Source organism: Neofelis nebulosa, chromosome 3 (assembly GCF_028018385.1).
Source record: "Neofelis nebulosa isolate mNeoNeb1 chromosome 3, mNeoNeb1.pri, whole genome shotgun sequence".
Classification (NCBI taxonomy): domain Eukaryota; kingdom Metazoa; phylum Chordata; class Mammalia; order Carnivora; family Felidae; genus Neofelis; species Neofelis nebulosa.
In genome coordinates this window covers 133826809-133850100 of record NC_080784.1, presented here as the reverse complement: position 1 = coordinate 133850100, position 23292 = coordinate 133826809, and the positions used below count along the sequence as shown (strand labels likewise).

The window sequence follows — 23292 nt, the reverse complement described above, 5'->3', positions numbered from 1 at the left end:
GCCTGTAGTTCTCTTTTTTTGCTGGGTCTCTGTCTGGTTTAGAAATCAAAGTAATGCTGGCTTCATAGAATGAGTCTGGAAGTTTTCCTTCCCTTTTCTATTTTTTGGAACAGCTTGAGAAGGATAGGTATTATCTCTGCTTTAAATGTCTGGTAGAATTCCCCTGGGAAGCCATCTGGTCCTGGACTCTTATTTGTTGGGAGATTTTTGATAACTGATTCAATTTCTTCGCTGGTTATGGATCTGTTCAAGTTTTCTATTCCCATTTAAGTTTTAGAAGTGTGTGGGTGTTCAGGAATTTGTCCATTTCTTCCAGGTTGTCCAATTTGTTGGCATATAATTTTTCATAGTATTCCCTGATAATTGGTTGTATTTCTCAGGGATTGGTGGTGATAATTCCATTTTCATTCATGATTTTATCTATTTGGGTCATCTCCCTTTTCTTTTTGAGAAGCATGGCTAGAGGTTTATCAATGTTGTTTATTTTTTCAAAAAAACAACTCTTGGTTTCATTGATCTGCTCTACTGTTTTTTTAGATTCTGTATTGTTTATTTCTGCTCTGATCTTTATTATTTCTCTTCTTCTGCTGGGTTTGGGGTGTCTGCTGTTCTGCTTCTATTTCCTTTAGGTGTGCTGTTAGATTTTGTATTTGGGATTTTTCTTGTTTCTGGAGATAGGCCTGGATTGCAATGTATTTTCCTCTCAGGACTGCCTTTGCTGCATCCCAAAGCGTTTGGATTGTTGTATTTTCATTTTCGTTTGTTTCCATATATTTTTTAATTTCTTCTCTAATTGCCTGGTTGACCCATTCATTGTTTAGTAGGGTGTTCTTTAACCTCCATGCTTTTGGAGGTTTTCCAGACTTTTTCCTGTGGTTGATTTCAAGTTTCATAGCATTGAGTGTCTGTAAGTGTGCATGGTATGATCTCAATTTTTGTATACTTATGAAGGGCTGTTTTGTGACCCAGCATGTGATCTATCTTGGAGAACGTTGCACGTGCACTCGAGAAGAAAGTATACTCCATTGCTTTGGGATGCAGAGTTCTAACTATATCTGTCAAGTCCATCTGATCCATGTATCATTCAGGGCCCTTGTTTCTTTATTGACCGTGTGACTAAATGATCTATCCATTTCTGTAAGTGGGGTGTTAAAGTCCCCTGCAATTACCACATTCTTATCAGTAAGGTTGCTTATGTTTGTGAGTAATTGTTTTGTATATTTGGGGGCTCCCATATTCGGCGCATAGACATTTCCTGTTGGATAGACCCTGCAATTATTATATAATGCCCTTCTTTATCTCTTGTTACAGCCTTTAAAGTCTAGTTTGTCTAAGTATGGCTACTCCAGCTTTCTTTTGACTTCCAGTAGCATGATAGATAGTTCTCCATCCCCTCACTTTCAATCTGAAGGTGTCCTCAGGTCTAAAGTGAGTCTCTTGTAGACAGCAAATAGATGGGTCTTGTTTTTTTTATCCATTCTGATACCCTGTGTCTTTTGGTTGGAGCGTTTAGTCCATTTACATTCAGTGTTATTATTGAAAGATATGGGTTTAGAGTCATTGTGATGTCTGTAGGTTTCAAAGCTGTAATCATCAAGACAGTGAGGTATTGGCACAAAAACAGACACATAGACCATTGGAATAGAGTAGAGGCTCCAGAATTGGACCCACAAAAGTATGGCCAACTAATCTTTGACAAAGCAGGAAAGAATATCCAATGGAAAAAAGACAGTCTCTTTAACAAATGGTGCTGGGAGAACTGGACAGCAACATGCAGAAGAATGAAATTAGACCACTTTCTTACACCATTCACAAAAATAAACTCAAGATGGATGAAGGACCTGAATGTGAGACAGGAAACTATCAAAACCCTAGAGGAGAAAGCAGGAAAAAACCTCTCTGACTTCAGCCACACCAATTTCTTACTTGACATATCTCCAAAGGCAAGGGAATTAAAAGCAAAAATGAACTACTGGGACCTCATTAAGATAAAAAGCTTCTGCACAGCAAAGGAAACCATGAACAAAACTAAAAGGCAACCGACGGAATGGGAAAAGATATTTGCAAATGACATATCAGACAAAGGGCTAGTATCCAAAATCTATAAAGAGCTCACCAAACTCCACACCCAAAAACAAATAATCCAGTGAAGAAATGGGCAGAAAACATGAATAGACACTTCTCTAAAGAAGACATCCAGATGGCCAACAGGCACATGAAAAGATGCTCAATGTCGCTCCTCATCAGGGAAATACAAATCAAAACCACACTCAGATATCACCTCACGCCAGAGTGGCCAAAATGAACAAATCGGGAGACTATAGATGCTGGAGAGGATGTGGAGAAACGGGAACCCTCTTGCACTGTTGGTGGGAATGCAAACTGGTGCAGCCACTCTGGAAAACAGTGTGGAGGTTCCTCAGAAAATTAAAAATAGACCTACCCTATGATCCAGCAATAGCACTGCCAGGAATTTACCCAAGGGATACAGGAGTGCTGATGCATAGGGGCACTTGTACCCCAATGTTTATAGCAGCACTCTCAACAATAGCCAAATTATGGAAAGAGCCTAAATGTCCATCAACTGATGAATGGCTAAAGAAATTGTGGTTTATATACACAATGGAATACTACTTGGCAATGAGAAAGAATGAAATCTGGCCATCGGTAGCAACGTGGATGGAACTGGAGAGTGTTATGCTAAGTGAAATAAGTCATAGAGAGAAAGACAGATACCATATGTTTTCACTCTTATGTGGATCCTGAGAAACTTAACCGAAGACCATGGGGGAGGGGGAAGAAAAAAAAAGTTAGGGAGAGAGCCAAACCACAAGAGACTCTTAAAAACTGAGAATAAACTGAAGTTTGATGGAGTTTGGGGGGAGGGGAGGGTGGGTGATGGGCATTGAGGAGGGCACCTGTTGGGATGAGCACTGGGTGTTATATGGAAACCAGTTTGACAATAAATTTCATATTAAAAAAAAAAGATTTTATTTTTAAGTAATCTCTACACTCAATGTGAGGCTTGAGCCCACAACCCCAAATGAGCCAGCCAGGTACCCCAACGGCTTTTTTCTTTAAATTTTTGCTGCTGTATTTTCATTTTCTAAGATGATTTTGTTTCTCAGATGTTTCAGTGGTCCTTATCTTCTTTTATTTCTCTGACAACATAAATTTTTTTCTGCTTCAAGATTGATCTTTATCTTCACAGTTCATTTTCTTCTGTTTGTTTTGCTCTTTTCTTGCATGTTAGCATTTTCCTTACATGTGATAATCCTGGGCCAGCCTTTTATATTTAAAAGTAAGGTACTAAAACTTGAGTGGAGCTGTGGGCAAGGCTTGTTAACTAGCAGGAAGCTGGATATTTCACTGGCGACCCACAGATGTCAGTGTCTGTGGATCTTCTCTTTTGGGCCTGTTTTCTCAGGGAAATCCTCTTTTTTATTACCTACGTATGTATGAGACTGTCCCCAAACTGTGGGGAGAAAGGTGCTTCCTCCGTTAGGGAGGGAGGGCTCTAGGAGGGAGGGTCTTATTGTTCCCAGGCAGAATTTCACTCATTGCCACTGCTTTTAGTCATCTGTCTCATTCCCACTCACATTTGGGCCTCTCTGGTTCACTCTCTGCAAATAGTAAACCTTCGGACTTCTCGCTGGAGAGAAGTACCAGGCACAAGAGAAGACATCTGGGATATGTGTTGCTGATGCATGCATACGTGCTACCCAGTGTAGCTGGGATCTGAATTGATTTCTTTAGAAACCTATAAAATTTATAATCTCGATAAATATACCAATTTAGTAGTTCTTTCTGAAAAACAAAACTGCCTAGGAGGATCATTCTGAAGAAATTCTGAAGAAAATTCTGTGTGATTTCTAGGCTATACCTTTTCCTCCTTGGTTTGGTCTCTTTCAGAGCAAATTGGAGCTTTGGCAGATCAGCACATTGTCCATGTGGCATGTGGTGAGTCCCACAGTCTGGCCCTCAGTGACCGGGGCCAGCTGTTTTCGTGGGGTGCAGGGAGTGATGGTCAACTGGGACTCATGACTACTGAGGATTCGGTGGCAGTGCCCAGGTAAGAATGTCATGGACAGGAATCTGACTTTTCAGATATCAGTTTTATAAATTCTGTTTCTTGCTGTTGCTTTGTTAGACTCTTTGTTTTTGGTTCTACTTTATTTAATTGCTATTCTTTTTTGGTGCCACTGCTGTGCCTTATACTTTATAGCATGTATCACAAAAATTGTAATTATTTATAGAAATGTCTATCTCCAGTTAAAAAAATGTGAGTTGTTCAAGAATTGTACTTTATTTATTCTAGTAACCTAGTTGCTAGCATAGTATTTGAAACTCAGTAAATGTTTGAATAAATCATCTTTTCACTTGCTGGACTTAGTAACCTTTAATTTAAAATTGTAAGCCTAAATCAATTACTCAGTTAAGGACTTTAAACTACAATCAAAAGGTTGACCCACTACTCTAAAAATTAGCCATTATGAGCATTATGAGCAGCTAAAATAGCATACAGAAGTTTTTTTTAACACAAAAATATTAATCATTCATTTTGAGTCTCAAATATTTACTTAAATTCTGAATCTTAGATGGTTTAATTAAGTATCCGTCAGATGCTTCACCACTAAGTAAATATTCAAAATAATGAAATTACTTCCAGGTGAACTTCTTAGGGGTGGAGTCTCAGTTTTTCAAGAGTTCTTGATGATTAAAGAGGCCACCAGTTTATTTCCTTCATTTAATTCTGCGTTGTTTCTTTTTATATTACAAATATATATAGCATCCCCCTACAAGAGTACTTGTCATATTCTCTGTAACTGTTTTTTTTTTAATGACTATCTGTTGTACAAAGCTGGGAGCTCTTGATGGCATGAGACCTAGATTATTCATTTTAGCATCACTGTTGTTAAGGGTGCCCAGCACATGTGCTGCTTATTGAAAATCTGTTTAATAAACAACCTCTCCTTCCCTGCCCAGTTATTGTCCCCTTAGAGAACCAAATACTCTTCTTCCTCTTCCTTTTTGCCCTTCTTCGATTTATATCTCTTTAATCAAAAGCTGTTTTAAGGAAAAGAGGAACATGAAGAGTGATTTGATTCACTTCCTGATTTAGAACAGCTAATATCTTGGATTTATTTTTTCCAAAAATTAGTTTAATTTTGGGGGGAGAGAGTGGCAATAAAAAAAAGGGTGCTATATATATTTTAATGAGACTGTGTGATAATTAGGGAAAAGATTTATAACATAAATGACAAAAATATTTCACTTGTTGATTACCAAAGACTCAAAGGTTTTTAGTGGCATTTCATTTCTAAAAGTGAAGTAACTTGTGTTATAGGAACGATTTAATTTTTGTTAGTCATATCTAAATTATGGATGACTTCTGAGGCCTTAGTTTGTATATAATTTTATATTTTAACTTAGTTGAAATAAATTTGTTATTTCATATCCTAGCATTGTGGAAAGTAACATAGCTTTGAAGTCAAACAGCTTCAGATTCTATTCTAATACAGGTTTTATTATTTATTAGGTGGGTGACCTTGAACAAACTGTTTAACTTATCTAAACCTCGATTTCTTAACTTAAAAGTGGTATTATGTGTTGTGTGCCTTTAAGAAGTTACTGGGAGGATAGAATTGAGATGCGTAGGTAAAACATACTATATGCTTGCATTCTTTATATATCCCTCCTCTCCACCGCAAGGCTATAATTTCTCTGTTGTTTATCTTTGTCCTTTTGATCTGCCTCCTTTCTATGTGATTATGAAGGTTGTGACAAGAATAATGGTTGACCCATGAAGGGAGAATCATAGGGAATTTGAGTGGAAACTGGCCAAGGAAAAAAGGACTCTTACTGCATAAAATTTCTGAAACATTGGTCCCTTAGGTAGTAATACATTTTCCAATTTTAAAAAGTAGTGGGGTTCTACATGCTATTGATACACATAACAACTTGGATGAATGTCCAGGGAATTATTCTGAGAGGGAAAAAGAGCCAATCCCAAAAGTTTACCTACTGAATGCTTTCATTTATATAACATTCTTTTTTTTTTTTTTTTTTTTTTTTTTTTTTTAAATTTTTTTTTTCAACATTTTTTATTTATTTTTGGGACAGAGAGAGACAGAGCATGAATGGGGGAGGGGCAGAGAGAGAGGGAGACACAGAATCAGAAACAGGCTCCAGGCTCCGAGCCATCAGCCCAGAGCCTGACGCGGGGCTCGAACTCACGGACCGCGAGATCGTGACCTGGCTGAAGTCGGACGCTTAACCGACTGCGCCACCCAGGCGCCCCCATTTATATAACATTCTTGAAATGAAAGAATTTTGGAAATGGAAGATAGATTAGTGGTTGTCAAGGGCTAGGATAGGGGAGGGGAGCAGTGGTTATAAAAGTATAACATGGGGGCGCCTGGGTGGCTCAGTCGGTTAAGCGGCTGACTTGGGCTCAGGTCATGATCTCATGGATTGTGGGTTCAAGCCCCACTTTGGGCTCTGTTCTGACAGCTCAGAGCCTGGAGCCTGCTTCCGATTCTGTGTCTCCCTCTCTCTCTGACCCTCCCCCGTTCATGCTCTGTCTCTCTCTCTCTGTCTCAAAAATAAATAAACATTAAAAAAAATTAAAAAAAAAAAAAAAGTATAACATGAAGAATCCTCATGATGTTTGAACCATTCAGTATCTTGATTGTGGTGGTGGATACATGAACCTATACAGGTAATAAAATTAATACATAGAATTGAGTACAAATAAAGCTAGGGAAATAGTAAGATTTATAGATTTTATTAATATTAGTATCGTGGTTATGATTTTTATACTGTGGATTCACAAAATGTCACCACTAGTGGAAACTGGACAGAGTATACATGTGATCTCTCTGTACTGTTTTTTTTAATTTACTTATTATTTTTATTTGTCAACTTTTTATTTAAATTCTAGTTAGTTAACATGTAGTGTAATATTTCTATATTATTTCCTATAACTGTATGTGAATCTACAATTATCTCAATAAAAAATAGTTGGGTTCTATTTGGTGCTAAATGCGTATGTGAACTCTGTTATATAAACTTTTCGTATGTGAGAAAATAAAACATTAACAAAAGCAATATGTCCTTGCCACTCTAAATAATTTCCTCCCCACTGGGCATCTATATTCTAAGACACCCGTCTCCCGAGGGCGTGTCCATCCGACTCCTTTGTTCCATTGGCATAGACTTAATGCAGAGGAACATGGCAACTTGCAAGCTGTTACAATAGGGAACAGGAGATATTCCCAGGTGCCCAATTCTGTGGGGCAGCACCAGGCACGTTGCATGGAGTTTTTTCATTTATTTTTTTACCACAACCTGTAAAATAAGTACTGTTCTTGTCCCTGTCTTTCACATGAGCAAGCAGAGGAGCAGGATTTGAAATGTATTCATATGATTTTCCTCTTTATCATCCTAGGGAATTTGGGTTTTGCCCTTATTTTTTAAAAATTGTGGTAAGCAAAAATTGTAAAATACACCAAACATAAAATTTTCCATCTTAACCATTTTTAAGTGTGTAATGTTAAGTATACTTACATAGTTATATGAACAGTCTCCATAAATTGTAAAAACCTATCTTGTAAAAATTGAAGTCTACCCATTAAACAGCAACTCCCTGTTTCTCATCATCAGACTTGATTTGTATGAATTTGAGTACTCTTGATATCTCTCATAAGTGTATTCATAAGATATTTGCCTTTTGTTACTGGATAATTTCACTTAGCATAATGTCTTCTAGTTTCACCCATACTGCAGCATATGTCAGAGTTTCCATTTTTTCGAAGGCTGATTAATATCCCATTGTATGAATATATGACATTTTGTTTTTCCACTCATCTATTGATAGACACTTGAGTTGCTTCTACCTTTTGGCCATTGTGAATAATGCTGTTCTGAACATGGGTCTACAAGTATCTGTTTGGGACCCTGCTTTCAATTCTTCTAGATATGTACCCAGAAGTGGGATTGCTGGATCATGGCATTGCCCTCATTTTGAAAACCATTTAGACACCAGCCATATTCCTGGGCATCTCTGTTCCATAACTTACTCCATTTGCCCCTCAATTGGAGATGAGAAGGTGGGAATTAACAGAGTTATGGTGGTCGGTTTAAGTGCAGACATGTTTTTTATTTTGTTTCGTTTTGTTTTTTAACAGTAGCTGCCTAACAGTAACTCCTAACCTAGGAGGTTGGTGAAAGAACTAGTAGAATTACATCATGTAAGATCATGTATTTGATTTTTAAAAGTCTTCTAGGAAAGATGTTATTGATTACAACCGTTGGGAATATTCCTGATCATTGTGCATGCCTCTTAAGAGGAAAACCTTTTCTGTTTCAGATTAATACAAAAACTGAACCAGCAGACGATATTACAAGTTTCCTGTGGCAACTGGCATTGCTTGGCTCTTGCAGCTGGTAATGTAACATTGAAATATTATGCTAACATTATGTTAATTTGGGAAACATTTCTCTTTGCATTTGTAGGTGATGTTATCTTACTGGACACCTTTAACTAACTGGTTAGGGTCTGTGCAGTGCTGTTGGACAGTGGCATTTCTCAGACAGCCTTTGTGCAGCTTTTCTCAGAGTGTGGACAATGAAGAAGGTGGTCATCAGTGCTCTCAGGGGAGGATGAGTAGGAGGAAGGACCCAACCTCAGTGCTCTTGAACATACAGAAGATTGTTTTTTTGTAGCTACAGTCAAGCTACATTCTATCAAGCTTCTAAATAAGTGAAAAAGAAGGTGTTAGAGAAACCTAAGCCAGCAAATAATAATGCATTCCATGTTAGAATAAATTTGAGGGGAAGTTGGTACCAACATGTGCTTGATCCTCTGTGAGATAGTCCAGGTAGAAGCTGGACCTTATGAGCCCTGGGTTTCATGATCTTGGTGTGGTTAGAACTAGTTCAGCTTGTTTAGTGGATCTAAGCCTAGTAACTGGCCTATTCAAAACCGAATTGACGTAAACATTTAATTTTTTCTTTGCGTAAATGTTCATAGCCTTCAAAGGGCAGTAAGACTCAGTTTATCTCTCTGTTGTCATGACAAGTGGGAATTTTGGTTTTGGCAGTCTTAATAGTATGAAGTGTCTGTCCCCTTGCTCTCAGGAGAGTTTGGTGCGTTGCAGGGGAGCAACTAACAAATGACTCTGCTGGGCAACTATGTTGTTCTAATGAGGTTATTTTTGTGAATGGAACTTGTATCATTTCTCATAATACTAGTTATCCTGTTTTTATTTCAGATGGTCAGTTCTTCACCTGGGGAAAGAATAGCCATGGGCAGCTGGGCCTGGGGAAGGAGTTCCCCTCCCAGGCTAGCCCACAGAGGGTGAGGTCCCTGGAGGGCATCCCCCTGGCTCAGGTGGCTGCAGGAGGAGCTCATAGCTTTGCCCTGTCTCTCTCAGGAGCAGTTTTTGGCTGGGGGATGAATAATGCAGGGCAGCTAGGGCTCAGTGATGAAGAAGGTAAGCAAACTCTTTATATGTATCTCTCTCTCTCTCTCTTTTTTTTTTTTTTTTTCAAAAGCCCAGCTTATTTGTTTAACACATGCTTCTTGAGAGTCTGCTATGTGCTGGACCCATGTTAGGTACTAAGGGTGCAACAGTGAACAAGAAAGATAATACCCTTGGCTTAGTGGAGATTGCATGCTAGTGGGCAGAAGTAAACAACAGACCAGTAAATATATAGTATGTCAGAGGGTTTGAGAGAAGAGTTAACCTGTTTTACATAAGGCTTCCTGGGAGGGTCTGCTTGATAAGATATTTGAGCAGACAGAGCCCTGCAGTCAAAGGGAACAGGGTGTATAGAGGCTGTGATGTGGGAAGATAGATGGTGTGCTCGAGTGAAATGAGAGGGGAGAAGAGTAGCAGAGCTGGAGATCAGAGATGCAGTATAGGCGCAGTGACGCAGGGCCCTATAAGGCAAAGGAAAGATTTTGGCTTCCCTCAGTGAAAGGGGAAGACACTGGAGGTTTTGAGGAGAAGAGTGATCTAATTTCACTTTGGCTATCATGGGTCCAGGGGAGGCTAGAAGACCAGTTTGGAGACAGCGGGAATAAAGTTGGATTTTAATATACTTTGAAGGCAGAGCCAGTTAGTTTTTCACATTGTTGGGTGTGTGGTTTGAAATAAAAAGAGAACTAGAAAGATAAAGGTACCATTTATGGAATGAGGAAAACTGTGTGTGCGTGCGCGCATGTGCATGTGTGTGTGTGTGTGGTGCGTGCGGTGAGAGTGGGCAGAGTTGGAAAGTGTGGGGAAACCATGAGTTAGGTTTTAGATGTATTAAAAACGAGACGTCTGGGATGCCTGGGTGGCTCAGTCAAGTGTTAGACTCTTGATTTCGGCTCAGGTCATGATCTCATGGTTCTTGAGATCAAGCCTCACATCGGGCTTCATGCTGGTAGTGCAGAGCCTGCTTGAGATTCTCTCTCTCTCTCCCTCTTTCTCTCTGCCCCTTATCCCCTCAAAAATAAATAAATAACCCTAAAAAAACATGGTATCTGCTAGACATTCCAGTGGACGTGTAGGCAGAAAGGAGAATATGTGAGTCAGGAATCCAGGGGGACCCAAAATTCATGTCAAGATAGCTGTGTTTGATATTTCATCTCAAAGACAAAATGGTAGTGACATTCTCATTTTTCTCTTATTTTAGATCGAGAGTCTCCTTGCCATGTGAAACTCTTACGAACCCAAAAAGTCGTCTATATTAGTTGTGGAGAAGAACACACAGCAGTCCTCACAAAAGTAAGGGACTCAGAGCGTTCTGGTTTGTTCTGTGATGCTTTCTTTGGTGCTAGATATGACACAGATGATTATTATTACTTGATTATTTTTGATAGCATTTTTTAGCATAGTGATGGTGTTTAAAAATAGTTCAATATAATCTTAAAATATATAGCAACATTTTTTGTTCCTGTAAAACAATTAAATATGTGAAAAATAAAGAGCAATGTACTTAATGTTTTACAATTATCAACTTATTTCTTCTAAAACAGTTATATCTAGAGAGAATGAAAATGTATTTTTACATTGAACAAATACTGTTATAGATTCACTTTAGTAAAATGTCTTAGCATTTATTCAAGTACAGCAGGGAATAAAGTAGCTCACTCACCAAGGAGTTTGTGGAGCATTTAATTTATTATATACGAATGATTGTGCAAAATCATGCCATGTCACCTACCTCTGTTTCTCCTTATTTTGTTTGCTTCCGAACACATCATTGTACTTTTAAACAACTTTTGAAATTTAAAGATGGCGCCTATTCCCTTGAGCAGTGCTGTCTTTGTTCCATAAAGATATAGTTTTAATTTCCTTTATTATTATTATTTTTTATTTAATGAACATACTAAAGATGTGATTTGGGTGAAGGATCATGTGAGTGTAGTGTTCTTGTACAGACTGCTGTGATAAGAATTTTGCATACAGAGATTTTTAGAGGAGTGTACTCAAACTCAGAGATACAGTGCAGTCATGTGGTATTTGTCCCTTGTTAGAGTGGAGGTGTGTTTACCTTTGGTGCTGGTTCCTGTGGGCAACTTGGACATGATTCCATGAACGATGAGGTTAATCCAAGAAGAGTTCTGGAGCTGATGGGCAGTGAAGTAACGCAGATTGCTTGTGGCCGGTGAGTGCTCCTCAGAGCTTCCTAGTGTCTATTAAGACCCAGAAATGAATTTTGTCTTTGTCGTGACCAAGCATATGGATCAGTATCTTAAGAGATCTCAACTGCATACACACCTATGGGGAAAGTTTGGAGAGAGTCTAATCTGAGCAGTGTGTGACAAGGATGGGTTTGAGATGAGTGGATCAAGTTGGGGACATTAGGTTTCTTCTGGGATAAAGACTGGTAGGATAGGGGGGAAGACATGAAGAAGGGAAAGTGAGAGAGCCTCAAAGAACTTCTTGGAAATTTTGCCTGGTCCACCCTGCTTCTTCTCTGTCATCCCACAGGCCAAATACAGCAGGCCATGCAGCCTTTTCTAAGTCTTGCCCATCCTTCTTGTTGCCTAGAGTCTCAGAGAAGGGCAGCATTATGGAGAGCCAGCTGCTGCTTGCTTGCAAACAGTCACATGTAAATGTGGGGTAGGATTTCTTAGGGGCATCCCTAGGTATTGCTGTGCTCATATGTGGTGGTTAAAAGAGTCTGAGTATATGTCCCTATTAGTAGAAACTATGCTGGTAAGTTATTTTAAATTATTTTTCCCCAGACAACACACTCTAGCCTTCGTGCCTTCTTCTGGACTCATCTATGCATTTGGTTGTGGAGCAAGAGGTCAATTGGGAACGGGACACACTTGTAACGTTAAGTGCCCATCCCCTGTGAAAGGTTACTGGGCTGCCCATAGTGGCCAGCTTTCAGCCAGAGCTGGTAAGAGTGATTTTCATTGGAATTTAATGGTATTTTAAGTGATAAAAAATTTTTATAGAACACATATCTGTTTTTTACCTTGAAGTCTTTTGGAGGAAATAAATATGAGATATATTATTTTAACATTGATCAACAAATTCTTGAGTAGTTACTATGCATGAGGCCTTATAATTAAGATCCTAGAGATCTCGATTGAGATCAAGCAAAAAATGTTACTTTGGCCCTAACGACCTTGGTGGTGGTGTATAAATTTTATTTATTATCATTGCTGATAATGAACGTTAATGTTTATTGAGTGCTTAACCAAGCTCCATTACTTAAGCTAAGCACCAAAAACAACCTTAAGAATTGGTGGTTATGATTCCTATGTTGGAGATGAGGAAATTGAGTCTTAAGGAGGTTAAGTAACTTGCCCAAGATTACATAGATTCTGGGGACAGGAATTAAACCCAGGTCTGCCTCATTCTAAAGCCTGTGCTCTTTATGCTTGTGCTGTGTTACCTTTACTTTTGCTACTCTGGTCATAACATCATGACATGATTTCTTTTTATGCCATTTTTTTTCTTCCCTTAAAAAAATAAGTTAAATAACATAACATCCATTTCATTGGAAATCCAAATAAGGCAGTCACTCTATATGAGTGGCTTGAAATAATAAATCCAGGGGCTGACATGGAGCCGGAGAGCCATTAAAAAGAAGTGTGATTTAATAATAACTTTGATTTTGAAGACTATAAAGTGACTTATGGCTTGATTAGGATTTTTAAAAAATGTTTATTTTTATTTATTTTGAGAGAGAGCAAGCAGTGAAAGGGTAGAGAGAGAGGGAGAGAGAGAGGATCCCAAGTAGGCTCCATGCTGTCAGCACAGAGCCCAGTGCGGAGCTCAGTCTTAAAAACTGTGAGATCATGACCTGGGCTGAAATTAAGAGTTGGATGCTTAACCGGTGGAGCCATCCAAGTGCCCCGATTAGGATTTTCTTTTTAAACAATAATAACCATAAGTTTTCTGCTAGTTTATAACTTCAGTGTAAGGACTGAGTCTTTTTCTCTTTGTAAATTTGACATATAGCACAAGGCCTGGCACAGACTTCTCAGTCAGTCAAGATGTATGGAATGAATATATGAGCATCTAAAAATGTAGTGGAACTTACAATATAAAATAAACAAAATTTGGTTTTGATGATGTTCCCCACAGTGAAGGAATGGCTAGTTGTCCTCTTCTCTGTCATTTGAGAATTTCTTTTACCCCAAGGCATTGTAGTCATGCTAGGAATGCATGTGTTTAAGAAATATACCAATTTTAAAAACTCAAGTGTTGTATCAATTAATTTGGAACCACAAATTCTTAAAGTTTCATTACGACCTAATTTATGTGATCATAAATTTGTGTTTGGATGTTTGCCAGGATGATTTTATAACGTTAAGTAGGTAAATTTCAATTCATTATGTAAATGCTGTGGTTTTAGGAACCTTCATGGTAATGTGGGAGCACAGAGGAAGGCATCAAGGAGTATTCCGGTTAGAGGAAGTTTGAGCTGTGTCTTAAAGGATGATTTGGAGTTAGCCAGGTAGAGGACTGTGAGGGAGTGGGCAGTGGTGAGTACCACGGAATCACACAATTCCAGGAGCACCGTTGCAACTTCGCCCTAGGAGGCACCATCATGGAGAGTACAGTGTGCACGGGGGGTGGTGGTGGAAGGAAAAGATGTGGAGGTAGGGAATAGTGTGGTCTGTTAGCAATGAAAGCAATGTGGTGGTATTGGAAAGTCACTGTGGATATGGTGTGATGGAAGATAAAGCAGGGAGTAGGAAATGGAGGTCCTTACATGACAAGCTTCATCCTGAAGGGGCTAGAGACCACCACAGTCTGATGTTGGATTATTTCTTAGGCATGTTACTGTTGATAGTAGTGACTATTTAAAATTTCAGGTCAGTGGCATGAAAGATGAGAATGAAAAATAGAAACAAGGTCAGGATTAGCTGGCAGTTAGGGAGGGGGTGGAGGTAGGGTTGGAGTGGGGGATACCATTTTATACATTTATTTTTAATCGAAGTAGAAACAGTTTTGGGCAGAGAGCCAGGCGAGAAGGTTTCTTCTCTGATATAAATAAAATGGATAGGAAACTAGTCTGAAGCGTATTTTGGAATATTAGAAAAGGGGATCATGGAAAAAGCTTAATTACTGAAAAATGTGCTGTTGAAAATTTTTTTTGACAGATCGCTTTAAATATCATATTGTTAAGCAGATCTTCTCTGGAGGAGACCAAACTTTCGTACTTTGCTCCAAATATGAGGTAAAATTTCTTTTCACTCTTCTTTGGGGATGGAATAATGGTGAACCAATATTTATTGTTATAAACAATTACATGAGAGCAATGTTACTCTTTGTTTCTAACAATTTTATCTTATTAAGGTAAGCCAACTAGAACTTGAAGACATTCTCTCTATTTTGCTTCTGTGAAGTACCAATAACTTTCCTGGTATTTTAATCGTAGGATTCTGATTTATAATTTAAAATTATTTGTTTATGTCTGTATTCCAAAAGATATTTAAGGAGGCCCAGAGAGTTTGTAATAACTTTGTTATTATTTGACTTTCCATTTCTTCCCTGTTAAGTAGCAACAAATGCTAGGTATTTGAAAATTTAGTGGGTATGTTTGATGTGATTGAGTATATGCAAAATATAAAAGAGATGATACAGTATTCAGATATCCTTCATCATTTATCATTTGCTCACAGCACCACACTAAACTTTCAGATTGTCTCCAATGTCACTGTAGTGGGTAAGTCAGGAAGAATGACATTCCAGTATCTTTGCAGGGTTGAAGGGAGAAGAGAAAGTGGTGCAGTATCTATGACAGAGCTTTTAATTGATTCTGTTCTTCTTGGACAAAGGAAGTCATTCTGAAACCAGGGGCACAGATTTGTTTCCTGCCCTGCACTCCCTTCCTTATTTTTGTGCTTTCTCTCCTCTCTTCTTCCTCGCCCACCCGCTTTTATTCAGGAAGCATGTATGGAGGACCAACCATGTATCGTGCATTGATTCTTATCCTCTCATGGAAGAGCAGGGAAGGGTTACTCGTGATGACAGAGGAATCAGAATTGGTTGGGAGGAAAAGAGGAGCTGTGGAGACAAGGGCCCTATGAGTCCTGGAAATTCTCCCCATTCGACTGATACTTTGCCATCTTTAAATCTAGTCAGTATAATTCTATGATGTGGTAGAAGAGGTTGTGCTGGAGTCTGTGGCTTCAGGTTGGACGGTGGAAGTGGACAATTAGATATTTTGCAGGTCAGGAGCCTGGAGAAGGTTCTGTTTAGTGCTACCATCTGGGGTGATTTGGAACTGCTGTGTTAGACCTATTTTAGGCCTGGCTTCAGTGCTTCACAGAGAAATCTTGGAAAACTGAGATGCTTTTTTGTTTCTTCAAAATGCGAGTAAAGTGAAATATGAAAAGCACTAAATCTCTGCAGGATAATAATTTTTTGTCCATAAGTATTAGAGTTTGAAGTATTCATTTCCCTAGGAATTGACTTGAATAAAATTGTCCAACTTTAATTTTCCTGTGAAAGTTAACATGAAAACTTAGTTTTACTACTTTTATAAATACAGTACCTGATCTAAGTAGTTGGATTTAAAATTTATTGTACTTAACACTGTTGGGACTGGAAAACAAAACATTGATGAAAAGAATCTAAAATAATGTAAGGTTAAAGAAATAGGGCAGATTAAAGGTTAAACCACTGGTAAGAGTGGTATGCATTAAAAATGTAAGATAACAAAGAAAAAAGAAACTAAAGATAGACTATTATTTAGGAAGGTGTTGCTCTTTCTCTTTAAAACTGAAGCCTGTGCACTTCTACTTGAGCATAGATGTTTGTTTAGATACAGAGACTGATAAAATCATATGTTTGCCCTGTTACCATCACACTTGAAGAATCACTTAAAAGACCTAAGAGAAAAGCATCTGTGTAGTGACGGCCTCCATTTCTATAAACACAGCTTATTCAGTGAATGCTAGGTCTGAGGTGGAAGAAGGAAGGGGAGGAGTTGGGTATAGATACTGTTTTACTACCTTTGATTCCACGTCTTGGAAATTTGGTGAATGCAAACCATAGCCCCTTTTTTTCCTTTCTTGTTGTTCACTGGATAGGATTGAATAAGGAATGTTGGGATGTTAGGGTGCATGTGCACCTGTAGGTGACATAATTCTCTCTTTCCCAACAGTTATTCTCAACCTTGGTTGCCCATTGATATCAGCTAGGGGCCTTTTAAAAAACACTGATGCCTCTAGAGATTCTGATTTAATTGGTCTAGAGTGTGACTTGGCCATCAAGATTTTGAAGGCTCTCATGATCCAAAGTTGAGAAAAGTTGATCCTAGGTCAGTTTTTTTTTTCTTTTTGGCCTACATATAATTAGAAGGCACAGAAAATTCATATCCTTTTCTTGAGTCTTTAAGTGATTCTGAGATTATACTTCATTCAGGACATCTGTAGTTTATTGGACATGCGATGAAGAATGAGAAAGTAGTTCCACGTGAAATGTTTTATTGTAAGTATATGTTAGAGTCTCTGTTCAGCCACCACTGTAAATGAGGAAAGTAATTAAAATTTAGATAACACCAGTGGTTTTAAGACTAGGGTGAAGAGGCAGTCTTGCATGTGTGTGTTCAAGTGTCTACTTTGTTTTATGATTTTTCTCTGTGTCATTCAAGATGAATTTGTTCTCTCTTAGATGTCTGTGGCCATTTTAATAAAATAGTTATCAAGACCCAGATGATCAAAAACATTGTCAAACGTGTGATTTGTTATATGCCTTTCTCCTTTCCCCTTATTATATAATATCTTACAACTATGGGGGAAGTAACAAAGAAAATTTACTTTGGAAGTTGTATTTTCATGTGTAGGTACAAAGGAGGAAAAAATAATCATGTTATGAATTGATGGATGAATGGTTTAATATAACCTTTTCCCTCTTTTCTAGTGACAGTTATGGAGGGTATAAAGCACTTTCAACTTTTTCTTAGTTCTAGATCAAGAATAGGTTTTGGGTAATATCAGTTGAATAAGATAAATTATAGAAAACAAAAGTGCTTATATTTTTTAAAATCTCACTGAAGAAAGGATGTATAATGCTTGTAGCATTTGGAATTGTCTAGGCCATTATTGACATGTCCTTTTTGGCACCTTCCTTACAAATGTATAACTATATACCTGGAACAAGAAATTAAGAGTCATTACATTTTCATAGATTATTTGCAATATAGATTATAACTGAACTTTTTAATAATATATTTTGTTGGAGTTGTGTGACTAGTTATGGCAAATGATCAATACCTTAAAAGCCTTGATGTTAAAGTGATCCAAAGCAGAGGGGAAAGAAGTGTGGAAAAGCCCTATTGGGTTTGTTTCTCTGGGAAACAGGCTGTGAGACTGAGATTTATGTTGAAACAGTCTTTCAGGGGAGTGTGGTAGGAAGGCATCTATTTAGGGCTGAAGGAGGCAGCCCTGGGCCTGCAGGGAGAGACTGTGGATCTGTGTAACAGAGGCCTAAGCCAGTCTCCTCGGGAGCTCTGAAGTCAGGATGGCTCTTCAGCCAGTCCTGAGTGGAGGCAAGGAGGCTAAGCCTTTATACTACACCTCTACCTGCCCCTGGACATTAGAGGGATGAAGCAGTGGCCAAGGGCAGTTCTCGGAGTGTAGCCCAGCTGGGAGCTGTTGGGAGCTTACGCTCTCAGCAGCTCAGGGAGTGTAGAGGGGGGTGTGGGCAGCACACCCCAGCTCCTGTGAACACAAGACTGAGAATATATGAGGAGAAAGAGAAAAGATCCAACCTACATAATTTCTCTTTTTTTACTGTTATATTTAATCCTCCAGAATTCTTCCCCTGCTGTTGACTTTAGGACGATGAACCAAGCACATTACACCAGTCTAATAAATGATGAAACCATAGCAGTTTGGAGACAAAAACTCTCAGAACACAACAATGCAAATACAATCAAGTATGTGGCTGCTTGTTTTCATTTTCATATTTCCAGAGTACGTTGGAATCTTTTAGCTCAGTAATTTCCCCTACTTCCGTATTGAGGTTATGAATGGAGTTTTACATTTTAGGGAATCTTTTTATTGTTTTTGTTTTTCTGGCACGTATTTCTTGAGGATTTGGTGTCCTTAGCCCCAGATAACATAATAATTTTTGCCCCCATTCTCTCAGAGTGTGTCCCTTAACCTTACCTTATTCAGATCTTAAAAATCCTGACTGATGAAGGCATGGGTTGGCTTTTATGTTAAAAAAGCTCAGTATTATGGTTTAACCTCAAGAGTTTCTTCATATGTGGATCCCAAAGCATCCCAAAAGTAAGACAAATGTTAGCTTACCTAACCTGAATAATTTCTCGCATTTTCACATTCAGAATGATTAGTCAAGATGGTAATATAATGCCAAGTTGAGAAAATAAAGTAAAAAGGATTGATGCCTTTTATCCAGCTTATTTTAAAGGAGAAATTTTTTTTGTGCACATTTTTATACATTTTCATTGACTTTCCTTAGTATTTTCATTTTTCTGCCATCTAATATTTGGGAATGAATGAATCATGCTCTGTGTACATTGTACACTGAAATGTGTATATCTTCTTTATGACATAGAGTGTAGTAGGGCAAATGACCAGGGCCCTAAACTTTGGGGTGCACTGGGATCATTGGGAATGCCCTTAAGCAGCTCATGGCGGTCCTCAGAATTTCTCTAACCTTAGGTGGGTCTGATGAGGAATTCAGGCTGGAAGGATGTGGGGGTGAGGGAAGGGGACTAGACTCATCATGAGAGGGGCAGGATGGATTCCGCTTCCCTAGGACCTTGACAGTTTACTAGTTCCCAGTTCTCTCATTTATAAAACGAGGGGATGGAAGAAGTTATCTCTAAAGACCATTCTTGACCCAGAAGTTATTGCAACCCCCTCCTTAACCATGTATTTGTTGTATTCCTTCCCTTTTCTATATACTAGATGAGAGGGTCCAAGACTCTTCACACGCAGTTTCATTCTGGGTCTTCAGACACTAGCTATTTTCCCAGAGCCTCTGTTATCTAGGTAATAGGAATAAACACTCACTTCACTTATTTTCAGTTTCTTTCTCAGATAAGAAACAAAATAGAAGGCAGTGGTTGTTTACTTATTAATTTGCAAAGACAATTTCTGTGTTTGGGAGATAACAGCTCAACATCTCTTTTTTGATTATATTTTGTTTGTGTTGGGAGATGAGCTGGGGAGTATCTTAGTTGATGGCAGAAGGTTGTTCGAGATCATTATCAGGTACAAGAATTGTTCTTTCAGTAGCTTTGGTACTTTTGATCTTAACATGACTTATGGAAAACTTAAGTACTTGTCTATTTTGAGATGTGACACAATGTTTCTCTACAGCAAATGTACGTTTTCCAAGGCTTCATCTGGGTAAGAAAGAGCTGCTATTAATGAAACCCTAGAATAGATGACTAATCTATTATTGAGGCTTGAGTAACCATTTATTTGTAATTATTAAAGGCTTGCCTACCTTTTTCTTTCTGAGCAGTGGTGTTGTTCAGATATTATCTTCTGCAGCCTGTTGGAATGGAAGTTTTCTTGAAAAAAAGTAAGTGATTTAGAATCTTAAAAAAATACCCACATGTGATGCAAATACTTACTCAGCAAAGGCAGTGAAAGACTTCTGTTCTCTTTGATGGTGGTTGGCCTTAATTCACTGATGATGATTTGTGCAAAACTTGGAATGCCTAATAATGATGAATGAGAGGGTGTCAGGAAGGGCAATGCTGATTCATGCCTGGTTGGCAAAGCAGCAGATTAGCATAGAGACTATCTCAGAAAGAGTTGGTGTAATCAATAGTAAGATTTCTCAGGTGTTTCTGAAATGGTATCCCCACATGTGTACTGTATTTGTTCTTAAATTCTTAATTCTTTAATCTCCTGGGTTTCATTGGTTTGCTTTCCCCATAGATTTTTCTTTTCTCAAAACCAGTGAGCTCAGAGGGTGTTCCAAGGAAGCTTCAGGAGTTCCTTGGACTTAGGTCTAGCCCAGTTCACCAGGAGATTATTTGGGCTGAATTTCCAGGTAGAAAATAGTGTTTCTTTGCTTGGCCTTATCCCTTCTGCAGGTATCCCCCTGAAGAACCTCATGCAGCAGAAGGGTTTTGTCACGGGTTTTGATCTTTGGGGACCCCAATTCTCAACTATCTCTCAATCCTTTTTGTCAGTGACCAGGCAAATGAAATCCCAAGAAGAACTTAGAATTCAGTTCTGTATGTGAATCCCACTCCCTCCCCCACCAAAAAATGATGTCTCTAACTGGGTTGCAAGAGGTCATCTCAGAAACTTTTCTTCTGTTACAAGCTAGAGATTGCCAAGTCATTTGTTTGTATCATTAGGGCAGCTGGAATGAGCTCATCCAGTTTATTTCAGCTTTAATATTTAGCTTTTTCCTTTAGGGAAAAGTCTTCAGGATTGTGCTGATGTTGGTTTTTTAGAAGTGGTTTTCCACCAGGCTGATTTATCTTCTAAGAGGACATTTGGCAATGTCTGGTGACATTTTTGGTTGTTACAATGGTGGGGGGGGGGGGTATACTACTGGCATCTAGTGGGCCAAGACCAAGGATGCTGCTAAGCACCTCACAATCCTGTCCACCCAACAAAGAATTACTTGATCCCAAAAGTCAATAGCACCAAGGTTGAGAAACCTTGTTCTAGAAGGACAGCTTTTATGAAGGTTGGGAATGGCTCTTGGCCAGACTTGTTAGGTTATTCATCCTTAGGATCATGAATTCCATAGAGAGGTGGGTAAGGCCTTAATTTTTTTTAACTGACAACTGTACTATTTCAGGATTTCTGCTTATATAGCTTATGAACAATGCCTCACAGGAAACCGATTGAAGTAAAAGACCACTTTTGCAAAGAATAAATACATTTAGATAAAATGTTTTATTTTTTCTTAATAGCGTGACAGAAAGTACCTCTAAGCATATAGAAGGTTACATATAGGACACCAGAATTAATTTCTGCGTTTGGGGTAGATCTATTTTTAGAGCAATAACAACAAAGGACCCAACAAACAAAGCCCAAGCATCTCTTGATTTGACCATTTAGGTTTCAATGCATATGTTGTTTTTTTAATGTTAGAAACTCTCTGTTTTTATGAGTTACAGCATTGCTGTCAGATAGTGTTAAAACTATTAGATGTGTCCGTTACCCATCAACAGAAGTCTATTTTGCAAATAGAAAGTTATTTTGTAATTAATAGATTTGGTATATTCAAGAGTGGGAATTTAAAAGAGACATTCTAAGTCTCAAAAAGGCTATGACTTTATATAAAGTTAGGAAAAACGATTAGTTGCTAGGAAGTTAAAAACAGTATCAGTGAAATTAGTCCTTAGGTGTATGTAATTGTATCCCTTGTGTAAGACGTTAACTTTGTATTTGTTGTGGATTTGATTTTTTTAAAAACACTTTATTGAGAAAAGCTTTAAACAAGGAGTTTTGTTCTACCTGCCATTTGTTGATGATTGGGCCAGTTTGCACAGGGGATGTTTTTGCACCTAGGCACAGCATCTCTACATCTAGTTCAGTGTACCATAATTACAGAGAAAGGCAAACACACAAGAGTAAATCATGGAAATAACACTCTGCTTATAAGTTTCAAGATAATCTCAAGTCGAAATGATGACTTGCTTGTACTTTGAATTGAAGGGAAAAAACACTTGAAAACTTTAAGATCATCTTGGAAAAGGGGTTCCATCCAGAGCTTGATTCTGTTTGGCTTCCTTAAAGTGTAATATTTTTACACAGCTTGTCTGCTGGGTCAAATTTAAATCTGATCGGTATGGATAGACTATTTTGTCTCCCTACTTCTAATTCCCAACAGAGTGTTTGCTTTGTTTTTCTTTTATTAACACACGTTTGAAATTTTTGTTTAGAATTGATGAACATTTTAAAACAAGTCCCAAAATCCCTGGGATTGACCTGAACTCAACGAGGGTGTTATTTGAGAAGTTAATGAGCTCTCAGCACTCCATGATTCTAGAGCAGGTAAGTTCTATACATTTGCAGAATGTATTCTTTTTTTTATTTTTTTAAATGTTTGTTTATTTTTGAGAGAGCACAAATAGGGGAGGGGCAGAGAAAGGGGGACAGAGGATCTGAAGTGGGCTCTGTGCTGATAGGCTGACAGCATTGAGCCCATCATGGGGCTCAAACTCATGAACCACAAGATCATAACCTGAGCGAAAGTCTGACACTCAACCAACTTGAGCCACCCAAGGCACTCCTGCAGAGTATATTCTTCTTTTTTATTTTTTTTAATGTTTGTTTATTTTTGAGAGAGAGAGAGTGTGTACATGAATGAGCTGGGGTGGGGCAGAGAGAGAGGGAGACATAGAATCCTAACAGGCTCCAGGCTCTGAGCTGTCAGCACAGAGCCTGACAAGGGACTTGAACCCACGAACTGTGAGATCATGACCTGAGCCAAAGTTGGACGCTTAACCAACTGAGCCACCCAGGCGCCCTCAGAGTATATTCTTAAAAATGCATTTTTGTATTGCAATAATTCAACTTTAAAGAGAAACAAAAGAGTGTAAGATAAGAAGGCATAAATCTTGTATAAATCTTAATTTTACAATATTCACTTTGGGAATTTGACCTACCTTGAGCTTTCTTTTTAGCTTAAATCTTTTGAAGGAAATGCCCTTCCAGAGAAGTCTGCACAGGTGGAGATGTTTGACTTTTCATTCCATTGGTGTATCTCCTAAGCACCACTAGTGCCTGGCTCATGGTTGATTCTCTGTGCATACCGACTGAGTGGGAGTTGAGAGTCTATCAAATAGCTTATGAATTTAGAGATCAGGTAA

General features: G+C 38.4%; 1 protein-coding gene across 3 annotated transcripts in view; it reads left to right on the top strand.

Annotated features, from left to right (window-relative positions):
• HERC3 (HECT and RLD domain containing E3 ubiquitin protein ligase 3) overlaps positions 1-23292 on the top strand; it is a 112821-nt gene that overhangs the window by 48913 nt on the left and 40616 nt on the right. For all 3 annotated transcript variants that reach the window (XM_058721919.1, XM_058721917.1, XM_058721918.1), the window contains 10 exons: positions 3913-4072; positions 8372-8448; positions 9276-9497; positions 10687-10778; positions 11531-11661; positions 12245-12405; positions 14624-14700; positions 18284-18408; positions 19971-20030; positions 22363-22474. In XM_058721919.1, the coding sequence (XP_058577902.1) occupies positions 3913-4072; positions 8372-8448; positions 9276-9497; positions 10687-10778; positions 11531-11661; positions 12245-12405; positions 14624-14700; positions 18284-18408; positions 19971-20030; positions 22363-22474 (1217 nt within the window). The remainder of the gene's footprint in view (positions 1-3912; positions 4073-8371; positions 8449-9275; positions 9498-10686; positions 10779-11530; positions 11662-12244; positions 12406-14623; positions 14701-18283; positions 18409-19970; positions 20031-22362; positions 22475-23292) is intronic.